Source organism: Dipteris shenzhenensis, chromosome 32 (assembly GCF_047967505.1).
Source record: "Dipteris shenzhenensis isolate YYH24624 ecotype China chromosome 32, Dip_SZ_1.0, whole genome shotgun sequence".
NCBI lineage: Eukaryota > Viridiplantae > Streptophyta > Polypodiopsida > Gleicheniales > Dipteridaceae > Dipteris > Dipteris shenzhenensis.
This window is the reverse complement of record NC_141627.1, coordinates 27,267,475-27,287,962: the sequence shown is the minus strand read 5'-3', so window position 1 is coordinate 27,287,962 and position 20,488 is coordinate 27,267,475. Positions and strand designations below refer to the sequence as shown.

The 20,488-nt window shown below is 44.2% G+C and overlaps 1 protein-coding gene across 3 annotated transcripts; it reads left to right on the top strand.

Annotated features, from left to right (window-relative positions):
- Window positions 1–59: 59 nt before the first annotated feature.
- LOC147880536 (FAM133-like protein) lies at window positions 60–19,700 on the top strand. 3 transcript variants are annotated; one of them, XM_087371293.1, is made up of 3 exons: window positions 66–162; window positions 318–349; window positions 18,615–19,700. In XM_087371293.1, exon 3 carries the CDS (start codon window positions 18,652–18,654, stop codon window positions 19,300–19,302), a length of 651 nt encoding a protein of 216 aa, XP_087227419.1. In that variant the 5' UTR covers window positions 66–162; window positions 318–349; window positions 18,615–18,651; the 3' UTR covers window positions 19,303–19,700. The 3 variants fall into 3 exon arrangements, with proteins under 3 accessions (XP_087227418.1, XP_087227417.1, XP_087227419.1); XM_087371292.1 differs by lacking the exon at window positions 318–349 and having other exon boundaries at window positions 60–162; window positions 18,615–19,699; XM_087371291.1 differs by lacking the exon at window positions 318–349 and having other exon boundaries at window positions 60–162; window positions 18,575–19,699.
- Window positions 19,701–20,488: the final 788 nt, after the last annotated feature.

The following is a 20,488-nucleotide window of genomic DNA, read 5'->3' as shown; positions in this document are numbered from 1 at the left end:
AGCATTGACCTCTTATTTGGCCCCTCTACCCTAAGTCTTTTTCTGAGTGTCGTCTACCTCCCTAAGTCTTTTTCCCAGTGTCGTCTCCCTTGCTCGCTTGGGTTGCTCGCATTTTAGCTTCAACATCATCCACAGCTGCAGGATCCGAAACACTGATCTGAGGTGCGTTGCACCCTCCTTTGTCATTTGTACCATTGCTTCTTCACTCTCTGTATTTAAACTTCGTCGTTGCACAATATTTCCACCTCTTCGCGTCACTAACGCTACACACCCGCCATACGTCCAACAACTCGTTTCCCAAACAATTTTGGTAGCAGAAAATTGCAGTAGATCGTGCAACAGCCCGCAGGTTCACTGTTTCATCCTAAATTCGAATGTCAGTACCGGTTCGCGCTCTAGCTTGTGTTTTATGTTGAAATGTTCTTTTGCGACGTTGTGCCGCTATGTTATCATTGCGTGTTTTTTATTTTTTGGATTACTTTTTTATTATGGTCGCGTTAGTTTAGATTATCTCAGGTAATGTCCGGTAGGTTGGGTACGTTTGGCTCGTTGTGTGGCACATCAATTGATTAATCAATCAACGCTATTACTTTCGAGGAAGTGTTTACCTCTTGCAATCTAGTAGTGAGCCCCAAAAGAAGGGGGCATTCTTAGTGCCATTCTATATTGACACCAAAAAAACACTTGGAAAGTCACACTAAGAATGGAACTAGCTCCAGAATTCGAGTTCTATCCTGATCCCGTTCTAATCCAGCTGGCCTAGAATAGGACTAGAGCGATTTTAGCCATATCAAACCCATCGTGAACCTTAGGGGATGGATTGTGGCAGAAATTGCTTGCACCTGTTGCTTGCTTCTTGTGGTTCCCATCTTGCTCCTTTCTGCTTCTTGCTGCTACCTAGTGATTCTGCCTTGCTGCTCTTGTGCGGCACAGGATGTTCTAGATCAAAAGGCGAGTTTTTGCTGTTTTTCACTCACCGTGTTCAACGAGTTGTAGCCAAGGATAATAACATGCTGCTAGTTACGCCATAGTGTGTGTTGCCTGTTCCAATCATAGCTGTTCTCCAACTTTTTATGTACTTCTTTGACTGTTTAAGTGGGTGAAGATCTTCAGTCTATGGGTAGTTCATGACAAGGTGGGAGCGAAGAAATGTTTTCATCCACTTATTCCATCTTGTAGTACCTGAGTGGTGAGCTGGATGTCAGCTTGCACAAAGAATATGCCATGGTTTCACGATGATGCAAGGAGTGATGAATTCAAAGACTGCAACAAGATGAAAAGCCAAGAAAAATCTCTTGAATTCTGGGCACTGAGTGCTTTCACAGCAAGGAAAACAACACAGCAGTGATGAAGAGCATAAGGTTGGACTTTACAGCAAAAGGTCTAGTTTTGTGCAATGTAAAAGGTTGATGGAGCTGAAGGAAGATGAGCAATTGAGCATAGAGGAAGCAGTGGGCTGGGATGACATAGGTGAGAGAGGCTGGCCGCTGGGAGGCAAGAAGCTGAAGAGAAGCGATGGGTGGGCAGCTTGCTTCACTAATCTACGGTGGCCCAAAGGAAGCAGCAGCAGAAAGTTTGTGCTGTTGCAGCGATTGCCACTATTGTCGGTGGTCTGATGCAGATGATGCTGCTGTTGTAGCAGGGACATGGAGGAGTGAGGGGAGCATGACTGTTTGAGAAGAGGGGCGTTCCATGATCCATAGTTGACTTTACATGGATTCTTTTGCTTCTATCTCTGGCAGCACTTTCAAACTAGGCATTGTCAATATATAGTCGAAAGATGGATCTGTAATCTCTTTTGCACCCTGATCGTACTTGCAGCCGGATTTGTTTAGTCAGGGATTCGTCCTGCAGGTTTAAGTCACACATTGGCTCGCTTTTGGAATTGAGAAGCTATCCTGTCACAACATGCACCACAATTGGATGAGGCCTTTCTAGACAGATTCATGGGTGGAGGTTGCTGTGCCTGCCACAGTGGGAGCACCTGCACACCCTAAAGTGGCATTGGTATGCCCATCTGTCCTACATTATCCACCCTTGCAGAAGTGCAGACTCAGTTTATGGATGCATTATTTGTCGTGTTGCAAAACATTGGCCAGTTTGAGACACCATGGACAGGGCAATACAGAAGGTCTGCAGCAATGCCCACATGGCAGTCGTAATCCTTTCTCCCCCCCATCCTATACAGTATGTCATCCTCCCCCCCCCCCCATGGCCTCATATGGGGGCTCACAGATGGGGAGGTGACCCTCATATTTAACAAGGTTGACTTGAGATTTCTATATTCAGTCCTCCCTACGCTCTTTTATCCCATTAGGGTTCCCTCCATGATTTTGCTGCTGGTCCTGTACGTCAAATGCTAGAAATGTATGAGACCTTAGATTTGGGCAGTAAATTTAATATGAAATCCTGTGTAGCTTAGAGAATGATTATTGTGAGATCTATGTAGAGAGTGGTGACCATTGACTGGATAAGGCATAGAATGACACAGGCAATGGTAGCAAAACAAGTGTGTCGATCAATTCCAACCCTCTTGGTACTGTTTTCTTGGAGAAATGTCTACAATTGACTTAGTGATGGTAATGAATAGTACTGCTGCTGCCGTCAAGCAGATCCAAAAGCTTGCATTGTGCCGGCGTTGATTTCTCAAATCCCAATGCACAATTCTAAGTGCAAAAGGGCTGTAGGCTTCTAGTGCTAGAACTTTGAAATTTGAGAATTTCTGAAGTAATCTTGTGTAATTACCACCAAAACATACCTCGTATGACACAAGAAAGAAAGTCTGCAATGCTTTAGATAAGAAATTGTGCATTTGCCTCAAATTTTACATGGCTGCCTGAGAGTTTCACAAATATAAGTTTCTGCCTGAGCAGACTGATCCAAATCCAATCAAGCAGATGTCTCAAATAACACAAGGTGAAGATGCTGTAGCAGTTGGCAACGATTTTGATAAGCATTCATCCATTTGCCCGGAGCTTCAGCAAAATTGCTTGTGTGGCTTAAACGTAAATCAGAGGAGTGACCAACGAAAACAAATTCAATGTCCCTAAGACTTGCAGCATAGCTGCACATAGCTGAAGCGATTTGGCATGCCAAATCTGATTTTGATCAAAGCAATGCTTTTGTAGATCCTTGCACATTGGGCACAATTGCATATTAGTGCTTTAGATGAGCTTCAAACAAAGGTTCAGCTACATATCTATAATCAGCTCAGCATGGAATCCAGGAATGAAAGGAAATCCAGACCTTGAGTACTTTGGTGAGAGGTCAACTACTGCGACCAACATTTTGCTCAAAAATAGTTTATCACATCAGCAGCTCATGCTTCAAGTTTCAAGCAAAAATTGTGCAACAAGAATGGAGAGATTGCAGAATTTCTTGATAGGAGGTGATGAGTGTGGTTGTATGTCATTCGCCTGTGCGATGATCTCTGTGTCAATAAAATGGCGAAGCATTTTTGCTAGGTATTTGACAAAATGATAGACATGGTTGAATTCTTCTTGAAAATGACGATCCTTTAATGTCTTAGTTTGGACTACAGGATAAGCTCCAATGGTCCTCTGTCTTGATCTCTTAGGAGCTCATTCTGCCTCACTCCTCCATTTGTTTGATGAAACTGTGAGCTTACCCAATACAGTTCTTAGTGTATCTGGCAATTGAACTCGAAGGTATTGCATGTTTGAATGAAGGCATTTTTTGTGACTTGTAGAACTTACGCCTTATGGGTAGCATGATCGAGGGTTCAATCTAAGATTAGAATGTATGAAGCTGTATGAGATCCAATTTGATGGCATGGGTCTTCTCTTGCCTAAATAGGTGCATTCTCGGAGCATCAATATTGGAGTGGAATGGGGTAATCTATTCATTTACAGACCAATCTGTCAGAATATAAGAGTCAAATGTTCCACCTATGAGCCCCCATTTTGATAGCAAAGGGGCTTAACACCTACGAAGCCTTGTTGGATTTAATTAGGGGACTGAAGCATGTTCCATGCGTGCATGTATGCAGCCCACAAGAGGGTGTGGTATCCATGGGACACCTAGGGGTAAGGTCAGGATTGAGCCATGCATGGGCTGCCATTTGGACAGCATGCAAGCTGCAATGTGGGCAGCAAACTTGATTGCCACATGGGCGGATCTTGAGGTTAAAGAGTGGATTTATCTAGCTGACAAGGATGCCTAGGCATTGTCCATGATAATCAGGAGAACAGCGAACGTAGAGATTCTTCAATTGTTTACAATGAGGATGGGGGGATCGGTGCACATGATTATTTTACCATTCGGTGGCAATTGGTCAGAAGGTGGGCACAGGTGCAATGGCTATGCTTCTTTGGGTTTATACTACCAAGGGGCTTTAGAACATGGACAGTTGAGACAGATTTTCAAATATGGAGAAGTCTGAAATGCCTCTATGTTTATAAACCTTTGTATTGCAAGAAGAAGATGCATTAGAAAAAGACAAGGGTTGGAGCAAGAAAATGAAGAAATGCCTCTATTGTGATAAGCCTTGGTATTGCAAGAAGATGATGCATTGAAAAAAGAAAAGAGAGGCAAGATAGCAGAAGAAGAGTCAATGCTCAAGGTGTTGGACACGATAGCTCTTGGGTTACATGTTCAACATAGAGGAATGGTCCATGGAGCCTACATTTCCAAGTTTGAAATTGACAGTCCAGGACAGCTGGAGTTGCTCAAGCATGGGACTTGGAAGATAGTAGCCATAAGCAGTTTGGACAGACGTGAAGATGAGGCCGGTCCCTTGGAGTAGAGGCATGAGGAACTGGAAACAGTGGTTGCAACTTGCAGCATCAGCTCATAATTAAAGCTGTATGTTTAGGATGACGGACTTCCATCATTGGTGGATACTTTGAAAAGGTATATATTACCAACAATAAGCGTTGGTGCCCCAAAGCTGGCTCACGTATGAGGGGGGAGAGAGGGAGAGGGAGAGGGAGGGAGGGAGGGAGGGAGGGAGGGAATGGTTGTCAAACAATCTCTCCAGCAAAGAGTTGAACACATTTTGGGTGTTAATCATTTTTAGGCTGGTTGCCATCTCTACTCTCAGGGTTCAATGCTTCATAAAGAGTTTCCTATCAGTTGATTTGGAGATGGCCAGCTCTTTGTTTGATATAGGTGGGAGAAAGATCTACATAAGTACCATCATTATGCTGGTAACTGGGTGTGGCTAAGTGCTTCCAAGGCAAGCTGAGAAGACTGGAAAATAACCTGGTCCATGTTGGGGTAAAGGCACTGGCCACCCTATGTAAATAGTACTTTATGTTGTACTTTAGTGTAGGACACTTAAGTACACTAAGTACACATTTGTACTTAGTTGTACTTAAGGGTTACTACCTTATCTATAATATATATATGTGTGTACTTGGGGAGGTACCACTCACTCATTGTGATTATCCCCACTATTGTGTGTGTGCAGTGAGTCTCTCTACTCCCTACTCTATCTCCCTCTCACTCTATCAACTGGTATCAGAGCCAACGGGCTCTCCCCCTCCACTACCACTCCCTCCTCTCCCTATCCTACCCCTTCCGTACGGACCGATCCGTACGGCCGTACGACGTCCGTACAACCGTACGGACGGATCGCGAAGGGCGGCTGCAAGCGCGGGTTGTACGGACGAGTCGCGAAGAGGCAGGCAACGGCTGCAACGGCGGCGGATCGCGAACGGCGGCTGCAACGGCTGCAAGAGTGTAGGCAACGCGCAAAGGCGCGGCTGCAGCGGCGTGAACGGCGCGGCTGCATCGGTGCGGCTGCCAGGGCGCAGGGCGTGGCTGCACGTCGCTGGTTTCACGGCTCACAGACTTTGTGAGTTCAAGCCAAAGGAGCTTTCTAAGTCGTGCATCCATCTCGTCAACGGATCCTTCACCCTGCTCTTTAACAGACGACCTGCTGCACGCTCACCGTTCTGTTCACTGAAGCAATACGCTGGAGCTTGCCACCTACCTTGGCCAACAAGAGGTCGGTGGATTCACTTGTAACGTGTGGACCAAGGCGGACTTCATCGTCTATTGGGAGGACACCGAAAACAAGCAGGCCTGTGAAGTGGGTTTTCTCCTCCGGGATGACTGCTCATGTGATGACTTTTGAAGTGGGAGCTGTTCTTGAAGACAGTCAGTGGCAAGTACACCGTACAAGTACAGCCAGCAGGCAGGGTACCGTGCAAAGGTACGCAAGGTGTTCTATTTGGGGTAGGGCTTACACTCGCACTGAGGCATTATGCCGCAAACAGTGTTGAGACAGGTCTTATCACTTGGCCAGTGATTGTACACAGTGGTGGCACTGAGAGTATGCATTGGACAGATCTGTACTTGATACTTGCAGTGTATGCTTTGTTGGATGCAACTCAATGGATTTGCAGTCAAACGCCTTGTGTGAGCAGTAGCAGTTGATGCCATTTACTGTGTCAATGCACAGAATGTGCTGCAAATTCAAGGGGCTTTTGATGCTATTATGCTTGTGACAAATGCTTTAGCTTGTTGCTGAAAGTACAATCACATTTGGTACAGATTTGGTCGATTTTGACCAAGTTTGACTTTAGTCAAATTTGGGGCTTTTGTAGCCTGACGGCAATTTGTCAAGTGGGAGCACTCTACATGCATCAGGCTATCTTGTGGAGCACTATTATGCTTTGAAAGTGCAAATTTGACTTACACTGTTTGCTCAAAGGTCAATCTCTCAAATTGGAGGTCACATTCCTGATTTTCTTCATGCATTCAAAGGGCTTGAGCCACCTTACTTCCAAACTGCAAATTCAGTTGGGGGGGAAGTATCTGAAGCATATGGAGGTCTAAAATCAAAGATTTTCATCAAAAATCAGAGATTTACAGTTACTGTTTTTTGACAGTCCGGGACTGTCAAACAGCAGGTTTGACCATATTTGACTATCAGAAAAGTCAAAAAGTACTGCTGTTTTTTTTAATATCAATTCTGGATTTTTCTGGAGCGATTTGCAGCAGCTGTACCGCACTTTCGCCAGCGTAAAAAGACAGGAACAGCTTGCTGTACTGTTTCTGCAGCAAGTGGGAGAAAAATATTCAGTTGGTTTTGTGCCACTGAAACAGTACCAAGTTCACTTTTGATCGTACTTCCGCTGCGGGGGAATTATCTTGGAGTGACTAGTGCTTAATTGCACGACTACAGGGAGTCAAACTCTACTTTCTTTACCATGAGTTCCGGCAGCGATGTGTCGTCCTTGTTTCAGATAAAGAAGCTCGAAGGAGCTAAAAATTACGACATATGGAGGACACAATGCTACAATGTGCTGATGCAGAAGGACCAGTACAAGCCTATAAAGGAGAAGGGTGTTAAGCCCTCCAACGTTACTGATGAGCAGTGGGAGAAGATGGACGGCTTGGCCAGGTCGACCATTATGCTTACAGTTGTTGATTCACTGGTTGTAGGCATCAGGGATGAACCTACTGCGTGGGAGATGTGGCAACGTCTTGAGGATACTTATGCCAAGAAAAGTGCCACGGGAAAAGCTTACTGGCTAAAAAAGCTTGTTGGTCTTCAAATGAAGGAGGGGACAGCTATGTCCACTCATATTATTGAGTTTAACAGCATATTCAGCCAGGTGATCAACCAGGGGTTGAAGCTCGATGATGAGCTGAAAGCTACACTCATCCTATGTTCTCTACCTGAGTCATGGGACACATTCAGGACTTCTACCAGCAACTCAAAAGCCATTCTGTTATTTGCAGATGTGGAGAGTGCTCTTCTACAGGAAGAGATGAACAGAAAGAACAATGCTATTGGGAAGTCAAATGCTTTGAATGCACGCAGCAGGTCCAAAACACGTGGAAAAGACAAAGAAAGAGAGAGGAGCAAGTCCCGCTCTAAGAGTGATCTTGTATGCAACTATTGTGGCAAGAAGGGACATATTGAGAAAAAGTGTTTTCAAAAGAAGAATGACCAGAGAGCCAAAGAAGGCAAGGCTCAAGGCAAGTCTAAGGGCAAAGAAAAAGAGGAGCTGAATGTTACTTATGTTAGTGACAGTGACAGTGGACATGAGATATGTTTCACCTCTTCACTGGAGGCTCATACACTTCATGCTGGTGATGGATCAGATATGTTTTCCTGGATTATAGATTCAGGTGCTTCCTTTCATGTGACATCCTACAGAAATCTGTTTGTCAGATATGCAGGAGGGCAAAAGGGAGTGGTCTTTCTTGGTGATAACCATGCATGTTCTATCATTGGCATAGGTGATGTCAGGCTTGTGCTTGAAAATGGCCAGCAGTTAATGCTCAAAGGGGTCAGGCATGTTCCTGAGGTGAAGAAAAACTTGATTTCCACAGGGTTGTTGGATGACGATGGTTATCATACCACCTTTGGCAGTCAGAAATGGAAAATCAGCAAAGGGGCAATGGCTATTGCCAGGGGTCCTAAGGTTGATACTTTGTACTCACTTCATGCTGGACATTGTCCGCATTCTGATGTAAATGCCACCGAGCTGCCAAAGATTTCATTGTGGCATAGCCGGCTTGGCCATATGAGTATTAAGGGAATGGAGCAATTGGCTCATTTTGGTTACTTGCCGAGTCTAAAATATTCAGATTTACAGAAATGTGAATTTTGTCTCTACGGTCGTCAAGTACAAATACCTCATAAGAGAAGGTCAGATCAGAAATTACAGCTCTTGGAGCTAGTACATACAGATGTGTGTGAGATGCCTACACTCTCTTTAGGAGGTTCAAAGTACATTCTGTCATTCATAGATGACGCCACACGCAAAGTGTGGGTTTACAGTCTCAGAAAGAAGAGTGATACGTTCAAGGCTTTCACTAAGTTTGTCGCACTGGTCGAAAATGAGACAGGCAAAAAACTGAAAGCCTTACGATCTGACAATGGTGGAGAGTATTTGTCCAAAGAATTTCAAGAATTCTGTGAGGCAAAGGGTATTCAAAGGGTGTTGTCTGCACCATATGATCCTCCACAGAACGGTACAGCTGAAAAAATGTTCAGGACCATTCAAGAGAAAGTCAGATCCATGTTGTCACATGCTGCATTGCCCCACACATTTTGGGCTGAAGCTGTAAAGACAGCTGTGCACCTTATTAACAGGTCACCAAACAAGAGACTATGTGGTGGTGTGCCTGAACAGGCATGGACGGGCAAGCCTCCGTCTTACAAACACCTACGGGTCTTTGGTTGTGTCGCGTATGTGCATGTACGCAGGGAGGACAGAACTAAACTGGATCCAAAGTCTCTTAAATGCATATTCCTAGGTTACGGTGACAAAGGTGAGATGGGCTACAGGATTTGGGATCCCAAGAACAGAAAACTTATACGCAGCAATGATGTCGTGTTTGATGAAACCATCATGTTCAAGGAACCTGTTGTACAGCAGGGACCTTTAAAAGTAACTATTGATGATAACAGGCATCATGGGCAACACGAACAGGCTGTAAATCAGCCACAACAGCAGCATAACCAGCCATTGAATGATGCTGCAGCAGGTCCTAATGGACAGCCAGGTATAACAGAAGACATCCCAATGGATGAAGCACAGTTAGGTGATCTTCCTGACATGCAAATGCAGCCAGGAGACATGGGACAGCCACCTTATCAGGGTGATGAACATCATGTTCAAGGAACCTGTTGTACAGCAGGGACCTTTAAAAGTAACTATTGATGATAACAGGCATCATGGGCAACACGAACAGGCTGTAAATCAGCCACAACAGCAGCATAACCAGCCATTGAATGATGCTGCAGCAGGTCCTAATGGACAGCCAGGTATAACAGAAGACATCCCAATGGATGAAGCACAGTTAGGTGATCTTCCTGACATGCAAATGCAGCCAGGAGACATGGGACAGCCACCTTATCAGGGTGATGAACAGGCTGGACAGCCAGCTCAAGACGATGGTCATTGGGTTAGAAGGTCATCTAGACCGACGCGGCAGCCAGAAAGATTTGTTCCAGGCATTGATTATTTGATGCTCACTGATTGTGGAGAGCCTTCATGCTACAGAGAGGCTAGGCAGAGGGCAGACAAGGTTCAATGGGATCTTGCTATGAAGGCTGAAATGGACAGCCTTCACAAGAATGGCACTTGGGAATTGGTATCCTTGCTTACTGGTAAGAAGGTACTGCCATGCAAATGGGTTTATCGACTTAAGGTCACACCTGGTGAAAAGCCAAGGCATAAAGCCAGACTGGTTGCCAAGGGGTTCAAGCAGGAATATGGTGTTAACTTTGACGAGATATTCTCTCCTGTTGTTAAGATGACAACACTCAGAACTGTATTAGCATTGGTTGCACATGCAGATATGGACTTGGTCCAAATGGATGTCAAGACAGCATTTCTTCATGGTGATTTACATGAGGAAATTTTTATGCAGCAGCCAGAGGGTTTTACAGTGAAGGGCAAAGAGAAGCTTGTATGCAAACTAAAGAAAAGTCTTTATGGTCTAAAGCAGGCACCCAGGGAATGGTATCATAAGTTTGATACATTCATGCGAACCCAGGGTTACAGGAGAAGTGACATTGATCACTGCTTGTATACCAAGAAAGCTTCAGATGGCAGTTTACTTATCCTCATTTTGTATGTGGATGACATGTTAATTGCTGGAAAATCTCATAATGAGATGAATGTCTTGAAAAAGAGATTGCACCAGACCTTTGATATGAAAGATCTTGGTGATGCCAACCATATATTGGGTATGCGGATACTTCGGGATCGGGAAAAGCGGTTGCTATACTTGTCTCAGAAGGAATATATTGGCAAGGTCTTGCAGAGATTTCACATGGAGGGGGGGAAGAGTATTGGTACTCCATTGCCTCCTTATGTGAAAATCAGTGCTTTGGACAGCCCTCAGACAGATGCTGAAAAAGCTGAGATGTCAAAGATTCCGTATGCATCAGCATGTGGCAGTCTCATGTATGCTATGGTTGCAACCAGGCCCGATATTGCGTTTGCAGTGGGAGTGGTTAGCAGATACATGGCTAAACCTGGCAAAAAGCATTGGAATGCAGTAAAAGGTGTCATGAGATACCTGAAGGGTACACAGGACTTGTGTATATGTTTCGGCAGTCAAGATGCAAAAGTGCAAGGTTATACAGACTCTGATTATGCCGGTCACCCTGATACCCGGAAGTCTACTACCGGATACGTTTTCACTTTCACTGGAGGTGCAGTGTCGTGGGTATCTAGAATGCAGCAATGCGTTGCATTGTCTACCACAGAAGCAGAATACATTGCAGCCACTGAGGCATGCAAGGAGGCTATATGGCTATCTCGGTTAGTGGCAGATTTGGGTTATCCATTGGAGATTCCATTGTTGCATTGTGACAGTCAGAGTGCCATACAGTTGGCACGTAATCCTGTCTTTCATGCAAAGACGAAGCACATAGATGTGAAATATCACTTTATCAGAAAGGTGCTTGAAAACAAGCAAATTAAGCTTGTTAAGGTGCATACAGATCACAATCCGGCAGATCTGTTAACCAAAGGGTTAGCTGCAGAGAGGTTTGCACACTGCAGATCTCTTATGGGTATTGGTTGAGGCCAATATTCTTTCTCTCCTTGAGGGCACACTACCTTTAAGTGGGAGGTTGTTGGGGTAAAGGCACTGGCCACCCTATGTAAATAGTACTTTATGTTGTACTTTAGTGTAGGACACTTAAGTACACTAAGTACACATTTGTACTTAGTTGTACTTAAGGGTTACTACCTTATCTATAATATATATATGTGTGTACTTGGGGAGGTACCACTCACTCATTGTGATTATCCCCACTATTGTGTGTGTGCAGTGAGTCTCTCTACTCCCTACTCTATCTCCCTCTCACTCTATCAGTCCACAGCGCTTTTTGGTGGATGGCTGAGTTCTCTTATTTTTAAAAGCTTAATCAGAAGTTCCTATTTTTTACATAAGAAAATCAATTGGAAAAATCTCGATTTGAAGGAAATAGAAGTTCAAATGTCAAGTTGACATGCTCATGAGGAATCTCGGTGTTCAACAAGATTTGGTCTTTGAAAAAACTACCGTTTTATTTAGGAGGAAATGCCAGGAATGACCAAGTTTTCTTATTCAGGTTGAATGCTTTTGATATATATGTGAGTGTGAGTGGAGAGAGAGCAAGAGAGTGAGCTGAGAGCTTGAAAGCTTGAGAGCTTAGTTGCAATAGAATGAGAGTAAGAGTTTTATACAACTGAAGGAGTGAGATAAGGTTTTGTCCTAGTGACAAAACCTTAGTAGTCACTAACCATAGTTAGTGGACTAACTGCGGTTAGGGGGAAAAACCTCTTAAAGAGGGAAAAGTGCCCCTAACTAGCTTATTAAAAGACATTGGTCACTGCTGAATTATATCTATGATTCTAACACCCCCCTGCAGTGCCAATGTCATGTACAAGGATGATTAATCACCAAATGGATATAAGTTCAGGGCACTGCGAAATGCCTCAAACTTTTCACGAGGAAGTGCTTTGGGGAAAATATCTGCAACATTGTCATGTGTGGACACAAAGATCATACTGATCTCTCCTGCATGCAACTTCTCTCTGACGTAGTGATAGTGAACCTCAATGTGCTTCGTGCGAGCATGAAACACTGGATTCTTTGCCACTGCAATGGCACTCTGACTATCAGTGAGAATTGGAGAAGGACCCTCCAATGACAGATGAAGATCAGCAAATAGACGACGCAGCTAGACACATTCAACTGTTGCTGTGAAAGCTGCCCTGTACTCAGCTTCACATGATGAGGTAGCCACTGTAGATTGTTTCTTGCTCAGCCAGGAAATGCAAGCTTTACCCAAAAAGAAACAATTGCCACTAGTGGACTGCCTAGTGTCATAATCACCAGCCCAATCTGAATCACTGTAGGCATGCATCTGCAAGTCACCCCCCCGGGAAATAACAAGCCAAAAGACTTCGTGCCCTGCAAATAACGAAAGATGCGCTTAACTGCCTGCCAATGCATAGTTTTTGGGCTGTGCATATACCTGCTCACTTGAGATACTGCAAATTGAATATGAGGTCTAGTGTTGCAGAGATAAATGAGGCATCCAACAGCCTGACTGTAAAATGTGGCATCAACTGATTCTCTTGCATCATGCACTGTGAGTTTCAGCCCCGGCTCCATGGGAGTGCCTATGGGCTTACAATCATGCATGTTAAATCTGTCCAAGAGTTTCTGCACATACTTGGACTGAGACATAACAGTGCCACGTCTCTCTTGAGAGACCTGGATCCCCAAATAAAAGTGAAGCAGCCCCAAATCTGACATGTCAAAGTTGGTCTGCAAATCAGCTTTGAAATCTGCAATATTATCTTCATTGGACCCTGTGAGCAGTAAGTCATCGACATAAAGAATGATGACTAAAATTTCCCCCCCATCCTTCTTGATGTAGAGGGTGCTCTTAGTAGGACTATTGTGCAGCCCCTTGTTGGTAAAAAAGGCATGAATCTTGGCATACCATGCACGAGGGGCCTGTTTTAGCCCATACAAAGCTTTATTTAGCTTGCATACCTGAAGTGCATTTTCTGAAATTTCAAAGCTTGGAGGTTGTTTGACATAAACCTCTTCCAACAAGTCTCCATTTAGGAAGGTTGCTTTAATGTCCAACTGATGAACATTCCACTCAAAATGTGCAGCCATTGCAATAACAGATCGGATGGTGGTCATTCGGGATGTAGGAGCAAAAGTCTCCTCATAATCTATGCCCTTTTTCTGAGCATAGCCTTTGGCAACCAGCCTTGCCTTGTATCTGTCAATGGAGCCATCTGGCTTCCGTTTCACCTTGAAAACCCATCGTGTACCAATGGCATGTTTACCTGGTGGCAAGTCTACGACATCCCAAGTCTGATTTTTCTGAATGGACTGCAATTCATCGTGCATGGCATTCATCCAATGCACATTGTCCTTTGCTTCTTCGTCTGTTGCAGGCTCCTCCTCATCAAGAAGAGTACCTGCATATGCTGATTCCACTGAATTAGCACCTTCCATGTGCCTTACTGCACTGCAAGTCCTGCCAGGTAATGGAGCATCAATCTTACTCTCCCTGAGAGTTTGTAAAAGCCAGTTTGGGACTGTTTTTGCTGCATGTATGTCTGCAATTTATAGCTGAACCACCTGTTCCACTGCCTGTGGAGGTGGCAAGACATCCTGTGGCTGAACTGGAGGGAGGTGGCTGTAAATTCTGATTTGCATCAGAAATATCAGCAGGGGAACCCAAGGCAATGGGTAGTAACCCCTCAAAAACATCCTCTGAAGAAGAAGGCATATGAAATTCAGCCTGAGTGTGAGCTGAATTTTCTGCAAATATCACATCTCTACTGACAATGATCTTGCATGTAGCAAGATTGTAGAGACGGTACCCCTTGCTTTCTGCACTGTACCCAACAAATATGCACTTAATTGCCTTATCTGACAACTTATGCCAAAATTCAACTGGCACATGAGCATATGCAAGGCATCCAAAGACACGGAAATGATCCACTGAAGGCTTTCTCCCATTCCAGACTTCATATGGAGTTTTTGTTTTCAAAGCCTTAGTGGGAGACCGATTTAAGATGTAGTTGGCACACATTAGACCTTCAAGCCAGAATTTGTGAGGCATGTGTTTGCTTTTCAGCATACATCTGTCCATCTCCATAACAGTTCTATTTTTCCTCTCAGCTTTGCCATTTTGCTGAGGGGTCAGCCTCACTGTGAGCTGATGCACAATACCCTTGCCTTTCAGAAAAGCATCAAAATCTGCAGATAAGTTTTCCCCACCTCTATCTGTGCGCAGTGTCTGTATCTTGAGTCCAGATTCATTTTCAACCATGGCTGAAAAGTGTTTAAACACCATGAACACTTCTGATTTGCGCTTCAGCCCAAAGACCCAAGTGAAATTGGAGTAATCATCAATAAAAGTAACAAAGTAGAGATGACCACCCAATGATGGAGTCCTCATGGGACCACAGACATCACTGTGATAAGCTGTAATTTTCGGACAGCTTGAACTGAACCATCCTTTTTGAAGGGGAATCTGTGCATCTTGCCTAAAATGCACCCTTCACAGGCATGTGGAGGAGGTATTTCAAGAGGTGGCAATGCATCAACCATAGAGTGCTTCTGAAGTGTCATCAAGCTGTTGTAATGCATGTGGCCATATCTGGCATGCCATAACTCTGCATTTTGCATGGCAGCAGTAGTAGTAGAAACTGCAATAGCATGGGCTGCTCTTTTCTCAAAAAGATCAAGCTGAAAAAGCCCACGCAGTGGAGTATCAGATAATCTCAAGGCATAATCATTTTCTCTGTCTCGGACAGCACATTTGTCATCCTCAAAGATGACATGAAATCTAGCCCTGTTAAGAGTGGACACTGAAAGGAGATTCTTGGTGATACCAGGCACATACAAGACATCTGAAAGTCTGAAAACTGAGCCATCAATGGCGGTAAGCTCAACTTCTCCTGTACCACGTACTGAATATGACGAGCTGTTGGCACAAGTGACTTTCTTACCAACGGGAGGTGGATGCAAGGAAGTGAAGAGACACTTCTTAGAAGTGATATGCTTGGAGGCACCGCTGTCAAAATACCATGTATTCAGTGTTTCATTGACACTGAAAGCTGATGCATCCGTGGAAGGATCATAACTGCAAGTCAAAAAGGCATATGTATCATCATTACAAGTGGCTGTACTATCCTGAGCATCTGGAGCAGCCAGCTTAGAATCTGAAATGCAAGATAAAAAGGCATAATCCTGTCCAACAAAGTTGGCTGCAGCATCCCCACTGTCAGATGCATGAGGAGCTGAATCTGAAACAGCCATACCGGAGCTGTTTTTCTTCTCTTTTGCAAGCCTTTTTCTGCATTCTGCAATGTGATGACAAAAACCCTTCTTCTTGGGCTTACTTGCATCATTCTTAGCCTTTTGTGAAGGCTGTCCTGACCCACTGGAAGGCTGATTTAGTGATGTCTTTGCCTGTCCCTTTCCTTTTGACTTGAACTTTGAGAGCATAGCTTGTTCACTTGCACGTGAAGCCAAGTTTTTCCTGGTCTACTCTTCCTGAAGCATAAGTCCTATCAACTCATGAAAAGTGAGAGGATTTGCACCCCCCCTCAATGATAAGTTCATCGAGGTATGAAAGCTGAGATAAGTCTAAGGAAGAGAATTCAGAGTGGTGGTAATCATCTCTGAATCAGGAATAATCTCATCAATGTTCAATAATTACTCTCTGAGATCCTGTAGCTTTGTGAGGTGGACTGACATGGAGTCACCCTCTTCCATATGTGTATTACTTAACTCTCTTTTCAAGAAAGATACCCTTGCATCATTCCGGGCTGCATACATGCTTTCTAAGATATCCCACGCTGCCTTCGAGGTCTTACACGACCGGATATGCGGAATGATAAATCTTTTCACTGAAAGAGAGATGCATGACAAAGCTAAGGCATCCCTTGAATCCCATCTCTTTTGTTTTGGAGTGGTGGCTACAGCTGCACCAACAACCTGTCCTGCAACTGCATCCTGTGCACGACCTCTTCCACCTCCTTGCTGGGTAGGGGTATTAGGTGCAATACCTGCTGGTCGGATCTCACCCCCATTTACATAATCCCATAAATTGCGAGAAATCAGAATATTGCGTACCATAAAACTCCATAGGGAGTAGTTGGCACCATCCAACTTGTCTTCCTGTGAAAGACCACCGAACTGGAAATCATTCTGATTTTGCTGGGCCATATCTGAGAAAGAGATTTTAGCAGATACAAAACTGAATTCCCTTACTGGGAATGAAATGCACAACTCCCAAAAAACACAGCCAAGCACTGGCTGTAAATGCAACTGAGATTTCTGCACTTGCACTGTCAGAAATCTGTCCAAGCATCAAAAACTCTCCAGAATCTGCCAAAAGTGCTGCAAAACACTTCAAGAAAGGCAGTATGAACTGAAATCTCCAAAATTGCTCTCCCAACACAAAAGCCCCAAAATAGGCCTGAAATTCCAACCAGAAAGGGGCAAATTGATCAAAAGCCCCAAATGTTGCAAGAATTGCGCTCTGTCTGCAAAAGCCCCAAATTTCACTGCGAAATTGCAGTGTAATCACAAAATCCCCAAATTTCTGCAAGAAATTGTACTGCAAAACTGAAAGCCCCAAATTTCGAGCTTGAAATTGCAACCAGAAAGGGGCAAAGCACAGAAAGCCCCAAATTTTGCAATTTCAGTAGAAAGCCCCAAATTTTTGGGCTAAACCTTTGAATCTGCCTGCAAATGAACCTTGCAAGTAGATCCCTGCTCAGAAGTCCTGCAAAACTGCAAATTTCCAAGCCCACCTGCAAACAGTACGTCAGTTTGTACTGAGCTGTGCAACTCAGCCTGTACTGTCAGAATCCGTACGGCTGTGTACGGCAAGCTGGCACATATGTACGGCGAACGTACGGACTAGCTGCAGGTGTACGACCTGACAGATTGCACGAACTACGAGGTGACACATGTGTGGTACGGTCGACGATGTACGGCTGACGCAGGCTGATAGTACAGATGGAGCGCTGGTACAGACGACGAGCAGATGTAGTACGTGCTGGAGTAGCAGGGCCGTATTGACCTGTACGGAATGTACGGCTGCAGGCTGTACGGCGACGAGCTGTACAGCCGTACGGTGCTGCACAGACTGTTTCGAGCTGTACGGTGCAGGTACGTACGGGGCTGCAGGCTGTACGGCGACGAGCTGTACAGCCGTACGGTCGCGCAGTACGGAAGCAGCAGGTACGAGCAGATCTGCAGTTGACAAAGCAGTACGGGTGTACACAGGTGTACGGCAGGTACGGACGACGAGACTGCAGCAGACAGAAGGTACGGCCAGCAAAGGGAGTTCGCGGGAGCTAGAGTCCGGGAGCAGGGAGTAGGTCCAAGAGCACGATCTGCTCTGATACCAAATGTGAGTGTGAGTGGAGAGAGAGCAAGAGAGTGAGCTGAGAGCTTAGTTGCAATAGAATGAGAGTAAGAGTTTTATACAACTGAAGGAGTGAGATAAGGTTTTGTCCTAGTGACAAAACCTTAGTAGTCACTAACCATAGTTAGTGGACTAACTGCGGATAGGGGGAAAAACCTCTAAAGAGGGAAAAGTGCCCCTAACTAGCTTATTAAAATACATTGGTCACTGCTGAATTATATCTATAATTCTAACAATATACGCAAAGGACAAATGCATGTTGTTACTTATGATTTCTGATTCTCCTTTTCATTGTGTGCCCAAAAATCCCCGCACCCCTCCCGTTTTGGTGTATACTTTGTTGATTGTTGGTTTTATTGCTTTAAGTGACTATAGGTAGTAGTGTGGCTCTTGCTTGGCTTTGTCACACATTGTTCTTGTCTAATGGGCTTTCTAAGATATTCACCCACGCATGTGTAGACAAAAAGGAAAAACCAACACCTTTTTGCAATACTGAAGACAAAGCTTCTTTTAAAGTATGAAATGTCTGCTCCTCAAGCTTCTTCTGATACAAAGAAAAAAAATTAATCTAAATTGTATGATTGGATATATTCTAGTCTTACAACGGTATATATTCTTTTGATACAGTGGCAGAGACAATGCACTAACATGTTTTCTTCGTGCTGTGAGATGCACATCCTGGCATCTGTTTCTTGCAATGGCAATGCAGGGGTTCAAATTGATTCTTTCAGAGCGAGTCAAGGCAAATGGACAGCAAGAAGTTTCTGCAGCTCGTGGAGGAAAAGAAAAAGAAGGCTTTAGAGAAGAAGCAAGCACGCTTGGAATGGGAGCAGAGGCTCGAGGCAGCTGCAAAGGCCAAAGCTGAGGCCAAGGCAAAAGCTCAAGAGGAGAAGAAAGCTCATAAGAGGGACAAGAACAAGATCTCTTCTGGTTTGTCTGATGAGAGTGATGTAGACAAAAAAATTCGGAGAAGGCATAAGAGGAAGAACTCTGCTTCTGATTCATCAGATGAGAGTGATGTCCGAAGAGAGGAAAGAGTTGAGAGGAAGGTTCATAGGAGGCATAAAAGAAGAGGCTCAAGTTCTGATGTCAGCGAGTTCAGTGAAGATGATGATGACAGATCACATAAAATCCACAGAAAAAAGCATAAGAAGAGCTCCAGTCATGACTTGAGTGATGACAACCAGGAAGATGAGTCTCAAAAGAAAGCTCATAGAAAGAGACATAAGAAGAGGGGCTCAGATTCTGATGCAAAACAGAAGCTGAAGAGGCACAGACACCGCCATCACCATCACCATCATCATCACCATGACCATGACCATCATCATGGGCAGCATTCCAGAAATGGCGGCGAATCCTTTTCTATTGGGAACATAGAGTCTCCAAAGATGCTTTGATGGGTCCGTGGTTGGCCTTAAATTTGTTTAAATGACAATGTTGTTTTATGCACTGCTCCGTGTCCCAAGAGTGGGTAAGAAAAAACTCAAAATATTCATCCTTGAATGATTTGCCTGCCCTTACCACATTTCAGCCCAACTCTGCAAACTTGTAATTGGGATTGCTTTCTGGACTGGACTCCAGCATTTAACCAGATTTGTGCAGGCTCCCTATTTTCTGAGCAGCAACTTTTATTGTGGGCAAATCCTGAAGTTCTGGTTTTCCTTCGGAACTAGCAACAGGGGTTGATTCTTTGTAATTTCCTACCTCTTCTACAGTCTATTTAGCTAGTAGCTCCTCTAGTTTTCGTGTGGAATCGAATCCTCTTGCTTTCAGAAGATATTATCGAAGTCTTTGATCATGGGTTGTGTCTGGACAATCAATCATTGTCACCTAAGGAAATCATTTCTCGCATGTGGTTTGAATCATTTGATTTTTGCTCTTTCAAGTGTTCTAGCATGTGTAACTAAGAAGGCCTGTATTTTTTAATCTGCTGGAGCCTTTATCGCTCGCTCCACACAGAAGTCTCTGGTGAAGGAGCTTGTTTCTTGGACATCTCTGTTTGTGGAAAGATACAATCAAGAAAATGTAGCAATAGAGTGTATTTCCCATTCCTATCAGAAAGTTGTTCTGATGAATTATAGGACCAAAATATGAGTTCACAATTCGGTGTTTTGGTGTTTTGATTTGTTTGCATTATAAGGTTAATAAGCTGTTGCATTATGTGTGTGTGTGTGTGTGTGTGTTATCCCATTTTGGTGCAGTTGATGCCATCATAACTAAAAATTCTTTGCAATAGGCTGCTACTACAAAGAAAATGAGAGTAGGATTGCATTGGAACCAAGCTCTTGCCTTACGTAGCTACCCCACTTGAAGAGGCATGATTTGTTGTTTTTCTGCAAAGAACTAGTTGTCTATGAAGGGATGTGTTGCTTTCTTTACAATCACGTGTTGCTTTCTTGACAATCACAATTTAGGTTCTTCTCTTAGAGTTTGAAGAGAGAGAGAAAGAGAGGTCCTTTAACGTTTGTGGAAGGCCAAGAAAGGCCTACGCAGACCTAATGTACATCTCAAAACTAGGACCGGGATGGACTAGCATCTTTGGAGCTCTTGGTGTCTCAATAACATGTCAAGGTCTCATTTCGT